The following is a 21,055-nucleotide window of genomic DNA, read 5'->3' on the forward strand; positions in this document are numbered from 1 at the left end:
TCCTCCTCCTCCCCTCGCATGAAGCTCTCCTACAAAGGTAAGGCCTGCCCGGTTAAACACTGCTGTGTGTGTTGTAGTCTGACTGGATGTGCTTCGGAGTGTGTTGTTGATTGTGTGTTTGTTTCCTTGTATGTGTGTATGTGTATATCTGAACCTTTCTGGCAGACAAAATCTAATTAAGGGAACAGCAGCAATAACTTTGAGAGTACCTCCTCGGTGCCCCCAGCCCCTGAGATGCTCTATAATATAGAGGCATATCCTTTTCATAAACACCTCTGAACAGTAGCCAGCAGCACTAATGTGGTTACTGTTGTTCTTGGCCGGGTTCTGTCTCGTGAGTCGCTACAATGTAAGATGTCAGCTCAATGATGAACTAACCCACACAAACTAGGCGCTTTTCCATCATGCACAAAACACAAGGCCGCAGTAGAGAGAGAGAGAGAGAGAGAGAGAGAATGTGTACATGACAGTGACATCATCATCCCAATCTTTCATTTACACACACACATGTGCACTTTCCAGTTTAAGACTAGTAAGCTGTAAGACTAGCCAGAAAGTAGCTACTTTATCAGTAGTTCAGAGACCTACTAGTGTTCCCGACCTACTACTCATCTCCATAGTGACACAGGCCCTGTTTGGAGCATGTGCCATTAAATCATGGGATATCCCAGTCTCCATGGTTACAGTGGAACACTCACAGGGTTCCCCAGCGAGAGAGGAGATTAGGGAAAGGAGAGGAGAGCATGGTGCTTGCAACGCTAGGGTTGTGGGTTCGATTAGCTGGGTCACCCATGTGTAAAAATGTTTGCACACATGACTGTAAGTCGCTTTGGATAAAAGCGTCTGCTAAACGGCATACATTTTTTTTTTTATATTATGAGAAGAGAAGAGAGAGGAGGCTCCAATCCTCCAGATCTTATAAGCCCTGCTGAGACAGCTGATTCCAAAGCTGTAACAGAGACCATTCTGCACAGGAGGCTGCTGAGGGGAGGACGGCTCATAATAATGAATGGAACGGAGCAAATGGAATGGCATCAAACATATGGAAACCATGTGTTGGATGTATTTGATACGTTTCCAAAGATTCCGCTCCAGCCATTACCACGAGCCCGTCCTCCCCAATGAAGGTGCCACCAACCTCCTGTGCCATTCTGACTGGTGAAACCACTGCCCTGGACTGACCCTGGCAGTAGAGCTAAACAACCACTTCCAATTGTATGGGCTTGTAAAAAACTTCATAACCATCAAATAGGGTCTCATTTATCGACATAAGCATAGCAAAACACCTATTTGCTCTTTTGAAAAACATACATTTCAGGGCCCTTTTGACTAGGAGAGTTCAATGTAATGTGTGCATGATCCACTGTGTGTGTGTTGTGTTTCAGAGCTGCAGCAGTTCCATGGTGTTCGGCGGTTCGAGTTGGAGCGCTCGTGCTGTTTCAGCGCTCTTTTATTAGATGAGGAGAGGGGACGGCTGTTCGTGGGCGCACGCAACTTCCTCTTGTCACTCAGCCTGGATAACATCGCCAAGCAGGAGCACAAGGTCAGTCCATTAATCAATCAATCAATGACCAATTTGCCCTATACTATTTTAATGTGTTTGCACTAGTGTTAGTGAATGTCATAAATCTGATATTTTCATGAAACTGAAAAGATTGTTTTACATTGATATTTCCTGTGTGCCCCATGATCCATTGTGTAAAAAATTTGATGTTAAGATGGCCCAGGTTTGGACACACAGATATCTTTGTTATGGTAGATAATGGTATAGATAAGACAACACTTTGCTATGTCATGGTGAGTTAGTTGTCACAGTTGTGCTGACAGACTGATGGATCTCATCTCACTCTCATCCCCTCAGAGCAGACATGGGGGTCAAGGGTTACCATGGCGATTTGGGGGTCACACAATGTCTGATAACCTGTCAACAACTCTCTCACACACATGCACACACACACGGACGCACGTTCAGACATATGCATGCACACACACACACACACACACACACACACACACACACACACACACATACACACACACACACGTAACTCACTAACCCATACCCTATAACCGTACACTTTACAGGGTCTGTAGGTTCTTGCAGACTGTGTGAAATCTGAGTGCAGAGCAGATTGTTTGACTCTGTTGTTTGTGGTTTGGTGTGATATGATTCACAGCTTGTTTTCACAGTGGTGGCTATCTTGTCGTTAAAGCTGTTTTTACTCGTGGTCGTGTGCTTTTTTACTGTGTGACTTGTGGATTCTCAGTCCTATCATGGCGGTGGAGACCAGGAAGAAAAGAAGAGAGGAAGAGAGGGGGAGTTATAGAAAGGAGGAGAGAATAGAGGTGCTCCCTCAGAAATGTCCCTGAGGGTGGCGGGCAGGCCTGTCCCTGCTTGAGGTCGCGACCCCAGACCTACCTTCATCCTGCTGCCTCCTCTGACCCCTGACCTCTGACCTGTGCATTTCAGATCTACTGGCCGGCCCCGGTGGACTGGAGGGAGGAGTGTAACTGGGCAGGAAAGGACATCAATGTGAGTAACAGTTGCGGCTATTATTAAAATACTTTATTTTTAGGTTTTAAACTACTTTGTTGATTTCCCAAAGTCCTGTTTATTATGATATACAGTATCTCATAGAGGCAGACTGTACATCGTTTCCTGTAACTCTGAGGATGTAAGACTTCTCGGACAGAAATAAACCAGCTATGACAGGTCACTTTTCAACACTACTTTCATTCAATTTCTCCACCCAGCTAAAGCCGCAGTATATCCGGACACATCTCACACTCTGATTTCCCAATCCTCCTTTTGTCTTTCACCCACTCACATAGAGCGGAAGTGTTAGTCACTACAGTGTTCTGTATGTCAGTGAACTAAAGGGTTGGTTGACTGGATTGTTTGTGTTGGATGTGTGAATATGTGTGTGTGTGACTGTCCAGTCCTCTCCATTGTCATGCCCTGGGGCCTGAGCGCTCCTTCCTCTGGCTGAAGGTGGGTGCAGACAGGGCCGGGTAGGGATCACTGTCCCACCCTACAAACTCCTTAGGCCACTCAGACCACCCATATGTACACTTTACACATCTCTCTCCCTCACTTCAAGCTAAATGTGTGTCAGTATGTGAGTGTGTATTCACATAATGCATGTTCGTGGATGTGCTTGTGTGTTCATGTGTATTTGTGCGTGCGCAGGATCTGTGTGTATGTGTGTGTGTGTGTGTTTGTGTGCGTGTGTGTGTGTGTGTATGTGTGGAGCTCTGGATAACAGAAACCCCTAATCAGTATGATTACACAGCTGGAGGAGACAGACAACGAGCCCCATTCATACTGCACAACTGGCTCCTGTTTCACCTGAAGAACTGTGTGTGTGTGTGTGTGTGTGCGTGTGCGTGTGCGTGTGCGTGTGCGTGTGTGAGGGAGGGAGGGAGAGAAAAGAGGTGAGGAAAAGAGAGAATGAGCAATGGAGAGAAGTGGGATCATATTAGGGCCCAAGATAAATGCTTTCATTGTATTTTCCCTCCTCTTTTTCTCTCTCCTCCTTTTCCTCCCTTTTCTCAACATCACATGGTGACCCTGACCATGGCGTCAGTGTATGTGTGTCTCTGACTGTGGACGTGTGCATGCATTCATCTGTGTGTGTGTGTGTGTGTGTGTGTGTGTGTGTGTGTGTGTGTGTGTGTGTGTGTGTGTGTGTGTGTGTGTGTGTGTGTGTGTATATCTGTGTGGATTAGGCAGTGTCAGAGTGAGAGTCATTATCTGGTCTCCTGGGTGTTTGCTCTGTGGTGTGTTGTGTTTAAATAAAGAAACAGACAGACTACACCGAGCATCACTGATTGATGTGGGTGTCTGAATGCACTGTGAAGGACGAAACAGCTGTTTGTCCTCTCTCTCTTTCTCTCTTTCCCTCCTTTCTTTTTCATAAAAGATGGAGGTGAGGTTTTGGTCCTCTGTCTGTATTTGTCTTATGCCCTATTCGGAGAGGATTAATTTGTCAGGTAATGTAATTATCTGCAATTTTTGTCCCGTCCGAATCTGGCAGTAATTTTTATATTGCAGGAGAGTAACAATTCCAGTCAGAATAATTTACAGTTTTTTGGCAAACTCCAAACTCCTCTGATAATACTAGTCCCATGCAAATTGACATCCCTGTGTTTTGAGAGTAATGTCGGAGTTTGACAGGTGTTGCTCACGGTTTGAGCAAGAAAATAATAACTGATTCGATAAATGTAACGACGTGCTGCTCATAGCCTATAAGGGCCTACATGTATCAACTTTCACAGTAAATGCTTTTATTTATATGTTTTGTGCATATTAATTGAATATTGAGAAATGTATCAGTAAAAAATATTGTGCCTATTAAATATAACCCTTGCTGTTAATAGAAGGCAAAGCAGCATACAGCTGACCTAAACATTTGGAAATGATAAGTTCACTTTCTCATCCATAGACTTAAAACGCATCTGAAGTGCAATTGCACTGTTTAGCTCACATCTGAAGGCTGGGGGGCATTTAGGACGACTACTGCGGATCGCTAAAATATCCTAATGATTCTGATCACACTTCCTCAATTCAAATATTATGGCGACACTATTTCAAAGATTGTTTGGTGTGGTTTATAAACTTGGGAACCAAGCTCGAGTTATCAGCGTAGCCCTGTTATCACCTGGACTTGTTGAAATATCTTCACGCCTGGAAAAAAACCTCCAGGCTTCTGTCATAACTGTCAATTTATTACAGGGGGCAGTTTGGAAAAAACTAATCAGTCCGAATCATTCTCTGGAATAACGGGGTAATAATTACATCACCAATGTTATAACATAATACGACCTGGCGCCGACGAAGATGGCGGCCTCGCGACTAGCTCTTAGGAAACTTTGCGGTATTTTTTTATTTGTATGTATTATTTTTTACATTATTAGCTCAGAAAGTGTTTTGTATCATTACATACAGCCTGGAAAAACTTTTGGATATCAGAGCGGTGGTAACTCACCAGCATTACGACCAGGAATACGACTTTCCCAAAGCAGATCCTTTGTTTGCTCTCCCCAGGGCAATTGAACTGATTCCAGCGGCTGACCCAAAACATCGCTGGTGGAGGAGAGGCCTGCTGATTTGACTTAGGAGGCGCGCACACCACCCACCGCTTCCAAGTATATTACTTGCTAATGTTCAGTCTTTGGATAACAAGATTGACGAGCTCAGGGCAAGGATTTATTTCCAGAGAGACATCAAGGCCTGTAACATCACGGAAACATGGCTCTCTGGGGATATTCTGTCGAAATCGGTCCAGCCAGATGGGTTCTCAGTTCATCGCGCAGACAGAAATAAATATCTCTCCGGGAAGCAGAAGGGCAGAGGTGTGTGTTTCATGATTAACGACTCATGGTGTAATTGTAGTAACATACAGGAACTCAAGTCCTTTTGTTCACCTGACCTAGAATACCTCACAATCAAATTCCGACCGTATTATCTCCCAAGAGAATTCTCTTCGGTTATAGTCACGGCCGTGTATATCACGCCTCAAGCCGATACCACAACGGCCCTCAAAGAACTTCACTGGACCTTATGCAAACTGGAAACCACATATCCTGAGGCTGCATTTATTGTAGCCAGGGATTTTAACAAAGCAAATTTGAGGACTAGGCTGCCGTAGTTCTATCAACATATCGACTGTTGTACTCGGGCTGCTAAAATCCTCGACCATTGCTATTCGAACTTCCGGGGTGGCTACAAGGCCCTCCCCCGCCCTCCTTTCGGCAAATCTGACCACGACTCCATTCTTCCTATAGGCAGAAACTCAAACAGGAAGTACCCGTGCTAAGGACTATTCAACGCTGGTCTGACCAATCGGAATCCACACTTCAAGATTGTTTTGATCACGCGGACTGGGATATGTTCCGGGTAGCTTGTGAAAATAATTTTGACGAATACACTGAAATGGTGACTGAGTTTATCAGGAAGTGTATAGGAGATGTTGTGCCCACTGTGACTATTAAAACCTACCCTAACCAGAAACCATGGATAGATGGCAGCATTCGCGCAAAATTGAAAGTGCGAACCACCGCATTTAACCATGGCAAGGTGACTGGGAATATGGCAGAATACAAACAGTGTAGCAACTCACTCCGCAAGGCAATTAAACTGGCAAAACATCAGTATAGAGACAAAGTGGAGTCACAATTCAACAGCTCAGACACGAGACATATGTGGCAGGGTCTACAGACAATCACGGACTACAAAAGGAAAACCAGCCACGTCGCCGACACCGACGTCTTGCTTCCAGACAAGCTAAACACCTTCTTCGCCCGCTTTGAGGATAACACAGTGCCACCGACACGGCCCACTACCAAAGACTGTGGGCTCTCCTTCTCCGTAGCCGACGTGAGTAAGACATTTAAGCATGTTAACACCCGCAAGGCTGCCGGCCCAGACGGCATCCCTAGCTGCGTCCTCAGAGCATGCGCAGACCAGCTGGCTGGTGTGTTTATGGACATATTCAATCTCTCCCTATCCCAGTCTACTGTCCCCACATGCTTCAAGATGGCCACCATTGTTCCTGTACCCAAGAAAGCAAAGGTAACTGAACTAAATGACTATCGCCCCGTAGCACTCACCTCTGTCATCATTAAGTGCTTTGAGAGACTAGTCAAGGATCATATCACCTCTACCTTACCTGTCACCCTAGACCCACTTCAATTTGCTTACTGCCCCAATAGATCCACAGACGATGCAATCGCCATCACACTGCACACTGCCCTATCCCATCTGGACAAGAGGAATACCTATGTAAGAATGCTGTTCATTGACTATATCTCAGCATTCAACACCATAGTACCCTCCAAGCTCATCATTAAGCTCAAGGCCCTGGGTCTGAACCCCGCCCTGTGCAACTGGATCCTGGACTTCCAGACGGGCCGCCCCCAGGTGGTGAAGGTAGGAAACAACATCTCCACTTCACTGATCCTCAACACTGGTGCCCCACAAGGGTGCGTGCTCAGCCCCCTCCTGTACTCCCTGTTCACCCATGACTGCGTGGCCAAGCACGCCTCCAACTCATCATCAAGTTTGCAGACGACACAAAAGTATTAGGCTTGATTACCAACAATGACGAGACAGCCTACAGGGAGGTGGTGAGGGCTCTGGGAGTGTGGCAATAACATCTGCTAAACACGTGTATGTGACAAATAAAATGTGATTTGATTTGATTTGATTTAATACTAGTCCCATGCGAATAGGGCTTTAGGAGAAAAGGTGGGCTATGCTATAGACAGTGTGTGTGTTTCCATAAGCTCTCAGGGTGGAGTTGAGGTCAGCCGACTGTGAGGTCCTAATATCACCTGAGGGAGACAAACACACACACACACACACACACACACACACACACACACACACACACACACACACACACACACACACACACACACACACACACACACACACACACAAACACACACACATACACAGTGATCTCACTCTTGACCATAATTATAGTGCAGTGTGTGTCTCTGCAGGGAGCGGCCTGAACAACGGCAGGAAAGAAAAATTAGTTAACTTAAAACAAGTTGTCACTCTTTCTCTCTCTTTCCCTCTTTCACTATCTGTTTTTTCTCCCATGCTCTTTCTCTCATGCTCTCCTTCACTAGTTTGTTCCCAGAGAAACAAAGAGACTCATTTCATTTTATGGCTGAGCCAGGAGTGTCTTTGTCCTGTCTATCTCCCTCTCACAAATGGGATTCTCAGCCCAATGCAGCCGAGGCACCCATCAGCTTAGCTCATTAAGAATCAAAGTAATATACTGTACTCACTTCACACAGCCAGTAAACAGGTCACAAAGGACGAGGACAGTTAGATCTATTTGAATGGCTGCGGCTTTCTGCCAGACTTCTTAGCCTGCAGTCCTAGCCAAAAGTTACGTGAAATGTTGTCTGGTAATACATGGGATTCATTCTGGAATTGCTAAGTAGAATGGACAGTACCTGGCTTTTATGACACTGTGTAATGGCAAAATAACTAGCCAGCCAAACTGTCCATGGGTATGCTTTGATGATTTTATTAGTTTTTTTACTGCTCGAAACGATTTCCTTCTACTGTAAAGGGCTTAAATATGCCACTGCCACTGTGCACCGTGTCATTCTTAGACATTAACATTATTAAAGGAAGGAGTTTCCTGGATGGTTTCTATCTCCTGGTTCTCACAGAGCTCTAGTGTACTAACCCCCTGACTGTCAGTGTCACTCTCTTACCACAGACCAGCCAAGCGTTCAGCACTCTGAGAGTGAGATGGAAGAGGAGAGAGAGAGAGAGAGAGAGAGAGAGAGAGAGAGAGAGAGAGAGAGAGAGAGAGAGAGAGAGAGAGAGAGAGAGAGAGAGAGAGAGAGAGAGAGAGAGAGAGAGAGAGAGAGAGAGAGAGAGAGAGAGAGAGAGAGAATATTAAAGAAGAAGAAGTGAGACAGAGAGAAATTGATAGGTAGAGACAGAGATAGAGGTGGGAGTGAGAAAGAGAAAGGAAGGGAAAGAGAGAGAGTAAGATAAAAACAGAGAGAGACAGAGAGAGAAAGAGAGCGAGAGCTAGTCACCCACCCTTGTGTGCTGTAGTAACCTGCCCTGTGTAGCGGCAGTGATGTGCATGTTCTCAGTCAGAGAGGAGTGTTTAATGAATGGGGTATTGTGGGGTCCGGGGTCAGGTAAGCCCCTGTGAGTGGAGTCAGGAAAAGCCAGGGGCCTGATTCTGACAGTGGGATCACTGACACAATCCCCCCTCATCCCTCTCTCACTTCAAGCCTCTTTTCTCTTTATACCTTTTTTCTCTTCTCACTCTCTCGCTCCCTTATCTCTTTCTGTTTTTATCCTTCAATTCAAAGGGCTTTATTGACATGGGAAACGTGTTTACATTGCCAAAGCGAAGTGAATAGATAATAAACAAAAGTGAAATAAACAATCAAATATTAACAGTAAACATTACACTCACAAAAGTTTCAAAGGAATAGAGACAATTCAAATGTCTTATTATGGCTATGTACAGTGTCATAACGATGTGCAAATAGTTAAAGTACAAAAGGAAAGGCTATGCTCAATAACAAGGCTATGCTCACTAAATCTGTACATAGTCAAAGCTTTCCTTAGTTTTGGGTGAGTCACAGTGGTCAGGTTTTCTGCCACTGTGTACTCTCTGTTTAGGGTCAAATAGCATTCCAGTTTTTGCTCTGTTTTTTGGTTAATTCTTTCCAATGTGTACAGTAATTCTCTTTTTGTTTTCTCATGATTTGGTTGAGTCTAATTGTGCTGCTGTCCTGGGACTCTGTGGGGTCTGTTTGTATTTGTGAACAGAGCCCCAGGACCAGCTTGCTTAGGGGACTCTTCTCTAGGTTAATCTCTTTGTAGATGATGGCTTTGTTATGGAAGATTTGGGAATCGTTTATTTTAGGTGGTTGTAGTATTTAACGGCTCTTTTTTTAAATTTTGATAATTAGTGGGTATCGTCCTAATTCTGCTCTGCATGAATTATTTGGTGTTATATGTTTTTGCAGAATTCTGCATGCAGAGTCTCAATTTGGTGTTTGTCCCATTCTTGGTTGGTGAGCGGACCCTAGACCTTACAACCATAAAGGACACTGGGTTCAATAACTGATTCAAGTATATTTATGTTCCTTTTGATGGCGTAGAAGGCCCTTCTTGCCTTGTCTCTCAGATTGTTCACAGCTTTGTGGAAGTTACGTGTGGTGCTGATATTTAGGCCGAAGTAGGTATGTTTTTTTTTCTGTGCTCTAGGGCAACGGCGTCAAGATGGAATTTGTGGTCCTGGAAACTGGACCTTGTTTGGAACACCATATTTTTGTCTTACTGAGATTTACTGTCAGGGCGCACAGGTTAGACAGAATCTGTGCAGAAGATTTAGGTGCTGCTGTAGGCCCTCCATGGTTGGGGAGAGAAGCACCAGATCATCAGCAAACAGTAGACATTTGACTTCAGATTCTAGTAGGGTGAGGCCGGGTGCTGCAGACTGTTCTAGTTCCCTCGCCAATTCGTTGATATACAACAGCTTCGGAAAGTATTCAGCCACTTGACTTTTTCCACATTTTGTTAGGTCATAGCCTTATTCTAAAATTGATGAGGGAAAATTGATGAGGGAAAAAAGTATTTGATCCCCTACTGATTTTGTATGTTTGCCCACTGACAAAGAAATGATCAGTTTATTAATGGTAGGTTTATTTGAACAGTGAGAGACAGAATAACAAAAACAAAATCCAGAAAGACGCATGTCAAAAATGTTATAAATTGATTTGCATTTTAATTAGGGAAATAAATATTTGACCCCATCTCAATCAGAAAGATTTCTGGCTCCCAGGTGTCTTTTATACAGGTAACGAGCTGAGATTAGGAGCACATTCTTAAAGGGAGTGCTCCTAATCTCATCTTGTTACCTGTATAAAAGACTCCTGTCCACAGAAGCAATCAATCAGATTCCAAACTCTCCACCATGGCCAAGACCAAAGAGCTCTCCAAGGATGTCAGGGACAAGATTGTAGACCTACACAAGGCTGGAATGGGCTACAAGACCATCGCCAAGCAGCTTGGTGAGAAGGTGACAACAGTTGATGCGATTATTCGCAAATGGAAGAAACACAAAAGAACTGTCAAGCACCACACGTAACTTCCACAAAGCTGTGAACAATCTGAGATTTTTTTTGTCAGTGGGCAAACGTACAAAATCAGCAGGGGATCAAATACTTTTTTTCCCTCACTGTAAGTATTCAGACCCTTTACTCAGTACTTTGTTGAAGCACCTTTGGCAGCGATTACAGCCTCGAGTCTTCTTGGGTATGACGCTACAAGCTTGGCACAACTAAATTTGGGGAGTTTCTCCCATTCTTCTCTGCAGATCCTCTCAAGCTCTGTCAGGTTGGATGGGGAACGTTGCTGCACAGCTATTTTCAGGTATCTCCAGAGAAGTTAGATCGGGTTCAAGTCCGGGCTCTGGCTGGGCCACTCAAGGAAATTCAAAGACTTGTCCCGAAGCCACTCCTGCGTTGTCTTGGCTGTGTGCTTAGGGTCATTGTCCTGTTGGAAGGTCAACCAACCCAGTCTGAGGTCCTGAGCGCTCTGGAGCAGGTTTTCATCAAGGATCTCTCTGTACTTTGCTCCGTTCATCTTTCCCTCAATCCTGACTAGTCTCCCAGTCCCTGCCGCTGAACAATATCCCAACAGCATGATTCTGCCACCACCATGCTTCACCGTAGGGATGGTGCCAGGTTTCCTCCAGACGTGACGCTTGGCATTCAGGCCAAAGAGTTCAATCTTGGTTTCATCAGACCCGAGAATCTTGTTTCTCATGGTCTGAGAGTCTTTAGGTGCCTTTTGGCAAACTCCAAGCGGGTTGTCATGTGCCTTTTACTGAGGAGTGGCTTCCATCTGGCCACTCTGCCATAAAGGCCTGATTGGTGGAGTGCTGTAGAGATGGTTGTCCTTCTGGAATGTTCTCCCATCTCCACAGAGGAACTCTAAAGCTCTATCAGAGTGACTATCGGGTTCTTGGTCACCTCCCTGACCAAGGCCCTTCTCCCCCGATTGCTTAGTTTGGCCGGGCGGCCAGCTCTAGGAAGAGTCATGGTGTTTCCAAACTTCTTCCGTTTAAGAATGATGGAGGCCACTGTGTTCTTGGGGACCTTCAATGCTACAGAAATGTTTTGGTACCCTTCCCCAGATCTGTGCCTCGACACAATCCTGTCTCGGAGCTCTACAGACAATTCCTTCGACCTCATGGCTTGGTTTTTACTCTGACATGCACTGTCAACTGTGGGACCTTATATAGACAGGTGTGTGCCTTTCCAAATCCTGTCCAATCAATTGAATTTACTACAGATGGACTCCAATCAAGTTGTAGAAACATCTCAAGGATGATCAATGGAAACAGGATCCACCTGAGCTCAATTTTGAGTCTCATTGCAAAGGGTCTGAATACTTATGTAAATAAGGTAGTTCTGTTTATTATTTTTACTACATTATCAAACATTTGTCATTATGGGGTATTGTGTGTAGATTGCTGAGGATTATTATTATTTTTAATCCATTTTAGAATAAGGCTGTAATGTAATAAAATGTGGATAAGCCAAGGGGTCTGAATACTTTCCGAAGGCACTGTATATGTTGAAGAGAGTGGGGCTCAAGTTGCATCTCTGTCTCACCCCACGGCCCTATGGAAAGAAAGTTCTGTGTTTTTTGTTTTTGTTTGTTTGTTTGTCAATTAGGGTGTGTAGGGTGAATACGGGGTCTGTCGTACGGTAATTTGGTAAAAAGCCAATTTGACATTTGCTCAGTACATTGTTTTCACTGAGGAAATGTAAGAGTCTGCTGTTAATGATAATGCAGAGGATTTTCTCAAGGTTGCTGTTGATGCATATCCCACGGTAGTTATTGGGGTCAAATTTGTCTCCACTTTTGAGGATTGGATTGATCAGTCCTTGGTTCCAAATATTGGGGAAGATGCCAGAACTGAGGATGATGTTAAAGAGTATAGCCAATTGGAATTTGTAGTCTTTCATTTAGGATACCATCAACACCACAGGCCTTTTTGGGTTGGAGGGTTTGTGTTTTGTGCTGTAGTTCATTCAATGTAATTGGAGAATCCAGTGGGTTCTGATAGTCTTTAATAGCTGATTCTACGATTTGTAATTGATAATGTATATGTTTTTGATGTTTGTTCTTTGTTATAGAGCCAAAAAGATTGGAGAAGTAGTTTATCCATACATCTCCGTTCTGGATCAATAACTCTTTGTGTTGTTGTTTGTTTAGTGTGTTCCAATTTTCCCAGAAGTGGTTACATTCTATGGATTCTTCAATTACATTGAGCTGATTTCGAACATGATGTTCTTTCTTTTTTCCGTAGTATATTTCTGTATTGTTTTAGTGATTCACCATAGTGAAGGTGTAGGCTCAGGTTTTCTGGGTCTCTGTGTTTTTGGTTGGATAGGTTTCTCAATTTCTTTCTTAGGTTTTTGCATTCTTCATCAAGCCATTTGTCATTGTTGTTACTTTTCTTAGATTGTCCGGTTGACATGTTTAGATTTGATAAGGAATCTAAAGGTCAAATATATATATTTGGGAGGGAATTCTGTCACCTCCAGGTAGGTGTTTGTCCCCCTGTGTGCTGAGAGTGTCAGGATCTTGTCCAGTTCTGGCATTTAAGTCATCACAGACTAGTACATGTCCCAGGGCCTGGAAATGGTTGATCTCTCCCTCTAGGATGGAGAAGCTGTCATTGTTAAAGTATAGGGATTCTATTGGGGGAATATAGGTAGCACAAATTATTATTTTTTTCTCTAATTTCCTTATTAATTTCTAGCCAAATGTAAAATGTTCCTGTTTTGACTAATTTAATAGAGTGGGTTAGGTCTGCTCTATACCAAATTAGCATACCCCCTGAGTCTCTTCCCTGTTTCACACCTGGTAGTAGAAGGGAGTACCAGCTCTCTGTACCTAGAGGGCAACCAGTGGGTCTGTCTCCTCTATACCATGTTTCTTGTAGGATGACAATGTCTGTATTTCCAATTGATTTTAGGCCAAAGGCAGATAACCTCAGACCTTGCATATTCCAGGATGTTTTCATGTGGTTTAGGCTCAGACCATTACAGTAGGTGTGAGCAGAGCATGTTGAGCATCTGATACATACCTCTTAGGTTGCAGGATAGGGCTTGAACGGGTGTATTAGTGGGGGTTGGGCCTGTTGCTCTGCTCACGGCCTGGGCACATGTGTGGCTGTCATGTTGAGGTCCTAGCTGCAAGGGGGGGGGGGCATAGGCCTGATCTCCTGTGTGAGGTGCTGGGGCTGCAGTTGAGGGTGACGTCTCCCTCCCTCTCTCTCTCTCTCTCTCTCTCTCTCTCTCTCTCTCTCTCTCTCTCTCTCTCGCTCCCTTTGTCACATTGCCACACATCAAAGCCTCCCTCTGTCTGCCCCCCTGGTCTCTGACCCCCCTCTGGTCTCTGACCCCCATGGTCTCTGACACCCCCGGTCTTTGGAAGCGCCAGGCTCTGTTGAAGCCCTTTGTTCCAGGCCAGGGCAGCAGGGCTGTGTGTGTCTGGGTTAATGAGGCAGAACTCCGGTTAGCAGACAGGGCCAGGCTGGGCTGCAGCGTCACTGGGTACAAAACCCTGTCTGTCACTCACTGGGGCGTGGCACAGCCAAACAGGGATAAAGACAGAATAGAGAGAACAGAGACACGACCGGATAACAAAAAAATACATGTTTAAACTCTAGTACAACATTAAACACTCACATACAGGCTTAAAGTTTAGTGACACGCACATGCACACACACACACACACACACACACACACACACACACACACACACACACACACACACACTTGCCAATGATACGTGGACTACTAAGTGTATTATATTTAGTGAAGAGAAGGGACCTCTTATATATTTTCCCTCCTAGCATTAATAGCTGAAGGGTACAAGCTTTTTTTTATTTATTTAAATGTATTTAATTTTTGTATATATATATTTATTGAATATTTAAAACATTACAGGCTTTATAAACCCCCAGATTGACCTAGAGGGACACTGGCTGATCACAGAGAACAGGAATAGATGGATGAATCAGACACAAAGTTCATGCATTTACTGATAAGGAGTGTATACTTATCTGTAAATGCAGACAGACTTATAGGCAAACAGAGACAGTGACAAAAAGAGGAGCCGACACACAAAAGAGAAAGAAGAGATACACTGATATCTCCACAGTGTAGTGTCAGCTCTCTCTGTAAACCTCTTCTCCGGTGTTCCCCAGGGGTGGTCCAGATGGATGAGGGGTGAAACCTGACCCTGGACAGACAGATGTGATCAAATCAAATCAAATCAAATGTTATTTGCCACATGCGCCGAATACAACAGGTGTAGACATTACCGTGAAATGCTTACTTACAGCCCTTAACCAACAATGCATTTATTTCTTAATAAAAACAACAACAACAAAAAAGTGTTGAGAAAAAAGAGCAGAAGTCCCATAGATAATTACAGTATGGGAGTGGAGAACAGAACAGCTGATGCCGCACTGAGGGACTGAACGAAGGGGAGAGGGTAGAAGGAGGGGAGTGTTGTTAACCTCTCTGGCTGTCTCTATCAGAGGTAAAGGCCTTGGTCCGTCTGGTAGGGGTAAACATGGGTGTATGGGGTAAGATGGATTCATATTAAACCTCTCCTCTCCTTTGCCCTCCCTAATGTGGCTCAGTCACGGCCTGTAGAGTTTACTCATTAACTCAGGGCCCATTGTGCAAGGTGTCCCACACTGCCTGCCCTCCCTGCCATGGGCCTGTGGAGCTTATGTTTCAGCTGCACTCTGTTACTCCTGGGGGTCAAAGGGCCACTGGTGCAGGATGTTACGACGGGGCCTTGTTGTGTCAGTGACCACCGACTTTCTAGGAACGCTGGTATGCTCCAGCAAGCGGCCATTATGTGGGCGACGTGCCGTTGAGGGGTAGTCGCTATGCCCAGGTTCCCTTCTCTGCTCCCCTCTACTCCCCTCTACTCCGCTCTACTCCCCTCTACTCCCTTCTACTCCCTTCTACTCCGCTCTACTCCGCTCTACTCCCCTCTACTCCCCTCTACTCCCCTCTACTCCCTTCTACTCCCCTCTACTCCGCTCCACTCCCCTCTACTCCCTTCTACTCCGCTCTACTCCGCTCTACTCCGCTCTACTCCCCTCTACTCCGCTCTACTCCGCTCTACTCCCCTCTACTCCGCTCTACTCCCCTCTACTCCCTTCTACTCCCCTCTACTCCGCTCTACTCCGCTCTACTCCGCTCTACTCCCCTCTACTCCCTTCTACTCCCCTCTACTCCACTCTACTCCCCTCTACTCCGCTCTGCTCCCCTCTACTCCGCTCTACTCCGCTCTACTCCCCTCTACTCCCCTCTACTCCCCTCTACTCCCTTCTACTCCCCTATACTCCACTCTACTCCCCTCTACTCCGCTCTACTCCCCTCTACTCCGCTCTACTCCCCTCTACTCCCCTCTACTCCGCTCTACTCCGCTCTACTCCCCTCTACTCCACTCTACTCCGCTCTACTCCCCTCTACTCCCCTCTACTCCACTCTACTCCCCTCTACTCCCTTCTACTCCCCTATACTCCACTCTACTCCCCTCTACTCCCCTCTCCTCCGCTCTACTCCCTTCTACTCCGCTCTACTCCCCTCTACTCCACTCTACTCCCCTCTACTCCCCTCTACTCCCCTCTACTCCGCTCTACTCCCCTCTACTCCAATCTACTCCCCTCTACTCCGCTCTACTCCCATCTACTCCCTTCTACTCCCCTATACTCTGCTCTACTCCCTTCTACTCCCCTCTACTCCGCTCTACTCCGCTCTACTCCCTTCTACTCCACTCTACTCCCCTCTACTCCGCTCTACTCCCCTCTACTCCCCTCTACTCCCCTCTACTCCGCTCTACTCCCCTCTTCTCCCCTCTACTCCCCTCTACTCCGCTCTACTCCCCTCTACTCCCTTCTACTCCCCTCTACTCCGCTCTACTCCACTCTACTCCCCTCTACTCCGCTCTACTCCCCTCTACTCCCCTCTACTCCGCTCTACTCCGCTCTACTCCCCTCTACTCCGCTCTACTCCCCTCTACTCCCTTCTACTCCCCTCTACGCCGCTCTACTCCCCTCTACTCCGCTCTACTCCGCTCTACTCCCCTCTACTCCCCTCTACTCCGCTCTACTCCCCTCTACTCCGCTCTACTCCGCTCTACTCCCCTCTACTCCCCTCTACTCCCCTCTACTCCGCTCTACTCCCCTCTACTCCCCTCTACTCCGCTCTACTCCACTCTACTCCCCTCTACTCCGCTCTACTCCCCTCTACTCCCCTCTACTCCGCTCTACTCCGCTCTACTCCCCTCTACTCCGCTCTACTCCCCTCTACTCCCTTCTACTCCCCTCTACGCCGCTCTACTCCCCTCTACTCCGCTCTACTCCCCTCTACTCCGCTCTACTACGCTCCACTCCCCTCTACTCCCCTCTACTCCCCTCTACTCCGCTCTACTCCCCTCTACTCCCTTCTACTCCCCTCTACTCCCCTCTACTCCGCTCCTTTTTAGGTCTGCTCTTCTTTTCTCTGCCTTGCTCCTCTCTACTCTGCTCTGCTCTATTCTGCTCTACTCTGCTCTGATCTCCTCTCTCCTCTCCTCTGGCGTCACTGAGGCTGATATCACTGCCAGGAGGCCACTCACTCATAATTGATGACCAGGATCACTGTGTAATACAAACAAGATACCGAAGGGGACAGTTTATGTCAGACAGAACGGCAACAGTGGATATGAGGAAGGGAAGGAGGGAGGAGGGAGATAGAGAGAACAAGAAAGCAATGTGGTGCAGACAGGAGGAGAGAAGTCAATAATGTTTTACAAGCAGGCAGTGTAAGATATGTAAAGAATGCACATCATTAAATGCATTGTGAAGGTGTAAAGTTAAAGTAAAATGAGGGGATGCTTTGTTGATGGAGCTTGTAAATGAGGGGAGAAAGAACGTTGTTAAACCGGTGAGTGTGTGTGTTTCTATTGCAGACAGACTGTGTGAACTATGTGAAGATAGTGCACCACTACAACCGCACACACCTGTATGCCTGTGGAACCGGGGCCTTCCACCCCACCTGCGCCTTCGTAGAGGTGGGACAGAAGATGGAGGTAAGAGACACACATTCAGGAACACACACACACACCTCCAGCTCATCTGTCATCTTCCTATTCCCTAGCTCTCTCTCTTTCATCCACACACAAGTAGAGACCATGGATGAGATCCTATCTGATCACCTGTTTTATATCTATGATGGTTCTACTCTGTACTGTAACCCACCTCTCCCACACACTATTTCCTTCCCTCCCCCTCTCTCTCTCTCTCTCTCTCTCTCTCTCTCCCCTTCCAGGACTATGTGTTCAGGATTGACCCGTCCAAGATGGAGGATGGGAAAGGGAAGAGTCCATATGACCCCCGTCACCCTGCAGCCTCAGTACTGATAGGTGAGCCTTGCATCTCTGTCAGCCTCTCAGACGGAGTAGGTGGACGTTTCCCCTTATCTGATACAGTGTCAAATGCTTGTCATCCTCTTAACAGTTTAGAATGGTAAGTAGCCTAGGTAATCTGATCCTAGATCTGTGGTTAAGGATACATTCTACCTTTAGTCTATCAGCCTACTCTACTAAATGTACTTACTATGACTGTGATATGTGGTTGTCCCACCTAGCTATCTTAAGATGAATGCACTAACTGAAAGTCGCTCTGGATAAGTGTGTCTGCTAAATGACTAAAATGTACACAAGTACACAAGAGCCTTCAAGGCGTCCTTTGGTGGTTCGAGATGGCACTGCAGTCACTTACACAGGTACTATAAATACGTAGCGTAGCAACTTCATGTTGTCCCCCTCTCTTTCTGTCTCCAAGGTGATGAGCTGTATGCGGGTGTGGCCACAGACCTCATGGGAAGAGACTTCACCATCTTCCGCAGTCTGGGGGGACGACCGTCTATCCGCACCGAACAACATGACTCACGCTGGCTCAACGGTGAGTGTGTGGATGTGTTGAGTGTGTGTGTGAACTGTTTGTCAGTATGTGTGTGTAGCTACCTATTTAAGTATGTGTTGTTGATACTATTTGTACAATTCCTATGAGACCAAGTTTGTCAGCATATCTCTACTTGTGTCTGATTGTGTGTGTATCAAGCGGTAACATTTTCTATGAGACACACACACATATAATGGCTCAAATAAGTGCATGTATAATGCCTATAGTGCCTTATAGTGCATTATAACACATGCTATGTCTTTCCCCTCCAGAGCCTAAGTTTGTGGGTTCGTTCTGGGTGCCAGAGAGTGAGAACCCAGACGATGATAAGATCTTCTTCTTCTTCCGGGAGACGGCGGTGGAGGCTCAGGGCCTGGGGAAGTCCACCTACTCCCGTATTGGACAGCTCTGCAGGGTGAGAACACCACTCAGATTATACTGTCCCTGTACTGTACTATAGCTTATACTGCATCATACTGCATCATATTGTATCATACTGTACCATACTGTACCATACAGAATCATATTGTATCATACTGTACCATACAGTATCATACAGAATCATACTGTATCATACTGTACCATACTGTACCATACAGTATCATACAGAATCATACTGTACCATACTGTACCATACTGTATCATAATGTATCGTACTGTACCATACTGTATCATACTGTATCATACTGTACCATACTGTACCATACAGTATCATACAGAATCATACTGTATCATACTGTACCATACTGTACCATACAGTATCATACAGAATCATACTGTATCATACTGTACCATATTGTACCATACAGTATCATACAGAATCATACTGTACCATACTGTACCATACTGTATCATAATGTATCGTACTGTACCATACTGTATCATACTGTATCATACTGTATCATACTGTACCATACTGTATCATACTGTATCATACTGTACCATACTGTACCATACTGTATCATACTGTACCATAGCAAATACTATTCCATACATTCATAACTTTTCCTTAGGCTCCGGTGTACACATACAGTATGCTGTGTCATTGACACTGTTTTGTACATAGTCTTGTTTGATGTTTATTGTTCATACAGCAGTTACATATTATTACGGGTATCTTGACTTTATAACATTGGTCTATAATGTCTATCTGGTTTGTTGTTGCAGAATGATATGGGTGGCCAGCGTAGTCTGGTCAACAAGTGGACCACCTTCCTGAAGACTCGTCTCATCTGTTCTGTGCCAGGCAGTGACGGCAGTGACACCTACTTTGACGAGCTCCGTAAGTAACCGTTAAACTCTGAGTGCATTATCTGATCCTAGCTCTCACTCCAGGCTATATCTGGGCAGGGGATTTCTACACACAACCAATGAAGATTTATCTGAGCTAAATGGACAGAGCCGGAGGTTATGTTTGTGTTTCTCTGACCTTTGACCTCTGACCTGTGTTCCTCCCACAGGGGACGTGTTCCTGCTGCAGACCAGGGACAGGAAGAACCCTCTGGTCTACACCGTCTTCTCTACCTCTAGGTCAGAGTTTAAACAATGGCAATGTATTGAGTTATTCTGTGTGTGTGTGTGTGTGTGTGTGTGTGTGTGTGTGTGTGTGTGTGTGTTACTGTAGATTGTGTGTTTAGTAGTAGGCCATGTCTCTAACTGTGCGTCCCCTGCCTCCCAGCAGCAGTGTATTCAAGGGATCAGCCGTGTGTATCTACACCATGAATGACATCCGCAGGGCCTTCCTGGGGCCCTTCGCCCACAAAGAGGGGCCAAATTATCAGTGGGTCCCCTTTCAGGGCAAAGTCCCCTACCCACGCCCTGGCATGGTACGTAGCTCTGTGGGAATTTACTGAAAGCAGATGGCTACCCGTTGTTTCCACAATTCACTGAACATAAAATTCTAACATCAGCAAGTTTTTAATAATGTGGTTTAGCTCTTTCACTACAATAACAATCCCCATTGTATTAGCTCTGTTTGGCCGATGTTAAACCCTGAGCTGAGCCCATGTGACCTTGTAACTTTCCCCCTGATCCACAGCAATAAGATGCTACACAAAACATGTTCAAACTATAGAAAACTGAAAATAACTAAAGCCTTTGTCATTTCTTTGTACACCTTATGTATGAAATTGGAACAAAATCATCACACAGCAATAGCATAATGCAAAACTTAAAATTATACTGTCTCAAAGTTCAGATAAGGACAACAGAAAACTCTTTATTTTCACAATAGTCCCAACCCTATGAGTCCGTAACTAAATCAACCAATAATTGTCCATTCATAATCCAAATCCCGCCCTATACGCAACTCAGTCCAATAGTAATCAGATCCGTCAGTGACACGGTGGCAGACTCAAAGTAATTTATAATCCAACAAAAATAAAAACTTCACCAGCCTTAAAAAGTAAAGAAATATCGGCATGGCAACAAAATAGCAAGGAAAAAAGATTGATCTCACTGTGAGGTACAGTTGAAGTCGGAAGTTTACATACACCTTAGCCAA

General features: G+C 45.4%; 1 protein-coding gene across 2 annotated transcripts in view; it reads left to right on the top strand.

Annotated features, from left to right (window-relative positions):
* Positions 1-21,055, top strand: part of sema3b (sema domain, immunoglobulin domain (Ig), short basic domain, secreted, (semaphorin) 3B) — an 84,902-nt gene that overhangs the window by 52,372 nt on the left and 11,475 nt on the right. For both annotated transcript variants that reach the window (XM_041856039.1, XM_041856040.1), the window contains exons 2-11: positions 1-37; positions 1,386-1,543; positions 2,471-2,533; positions 17,559-17,678; positions 17,918-18,011; positions 18,433-18,552; positions 18,825-18,967; positions 19,720-19,834; positions 20,013-20,082; positions 20,234-20,378. The exon at positions 1-37 is cut by the window's left edge and continues 339 nt beyond it. In XM_041856039.1, coding sequence (XP_041711973.1) covers positions 1-37; positions 1,386-1,543; positions 2,471-2,533; positions 17,559-17,678; positions 17,918-18,011; positions 18,433-18,552; positions 18,825-18,967; positions 19,720-19,834; positions 20,013-20,082; positions 20,234-20,378 — 1,065 coding nt within the window. The remainder of the gene's footprint in view (positions 38-1,385; positions 1,544-2,470; positions 2,534-17,558; positions 17,679-17,917; positions 18,012-18,432; positions 18,553-18,824; positions 18,968-19,719; positions 19,835-20,012; positions 20,083-20,233; positions 20,379-21,055) is intronic.

Source organism: Coregonus clupeaformis, unplaced genomic scaffold, assembly GCF_020615455.1.
Source record: "Coregonus clupeaformis isolate EN_2021a unplaced genomic scaffold, ASM2061545v1 scaf0303, whole genome shotgun sequence".
NCBI lineage: Eukaryota > Metazoa > Chordata > Actinopteri > Salmoniformes > Salmonidae > Coregonus > Coregonus clupeaformis.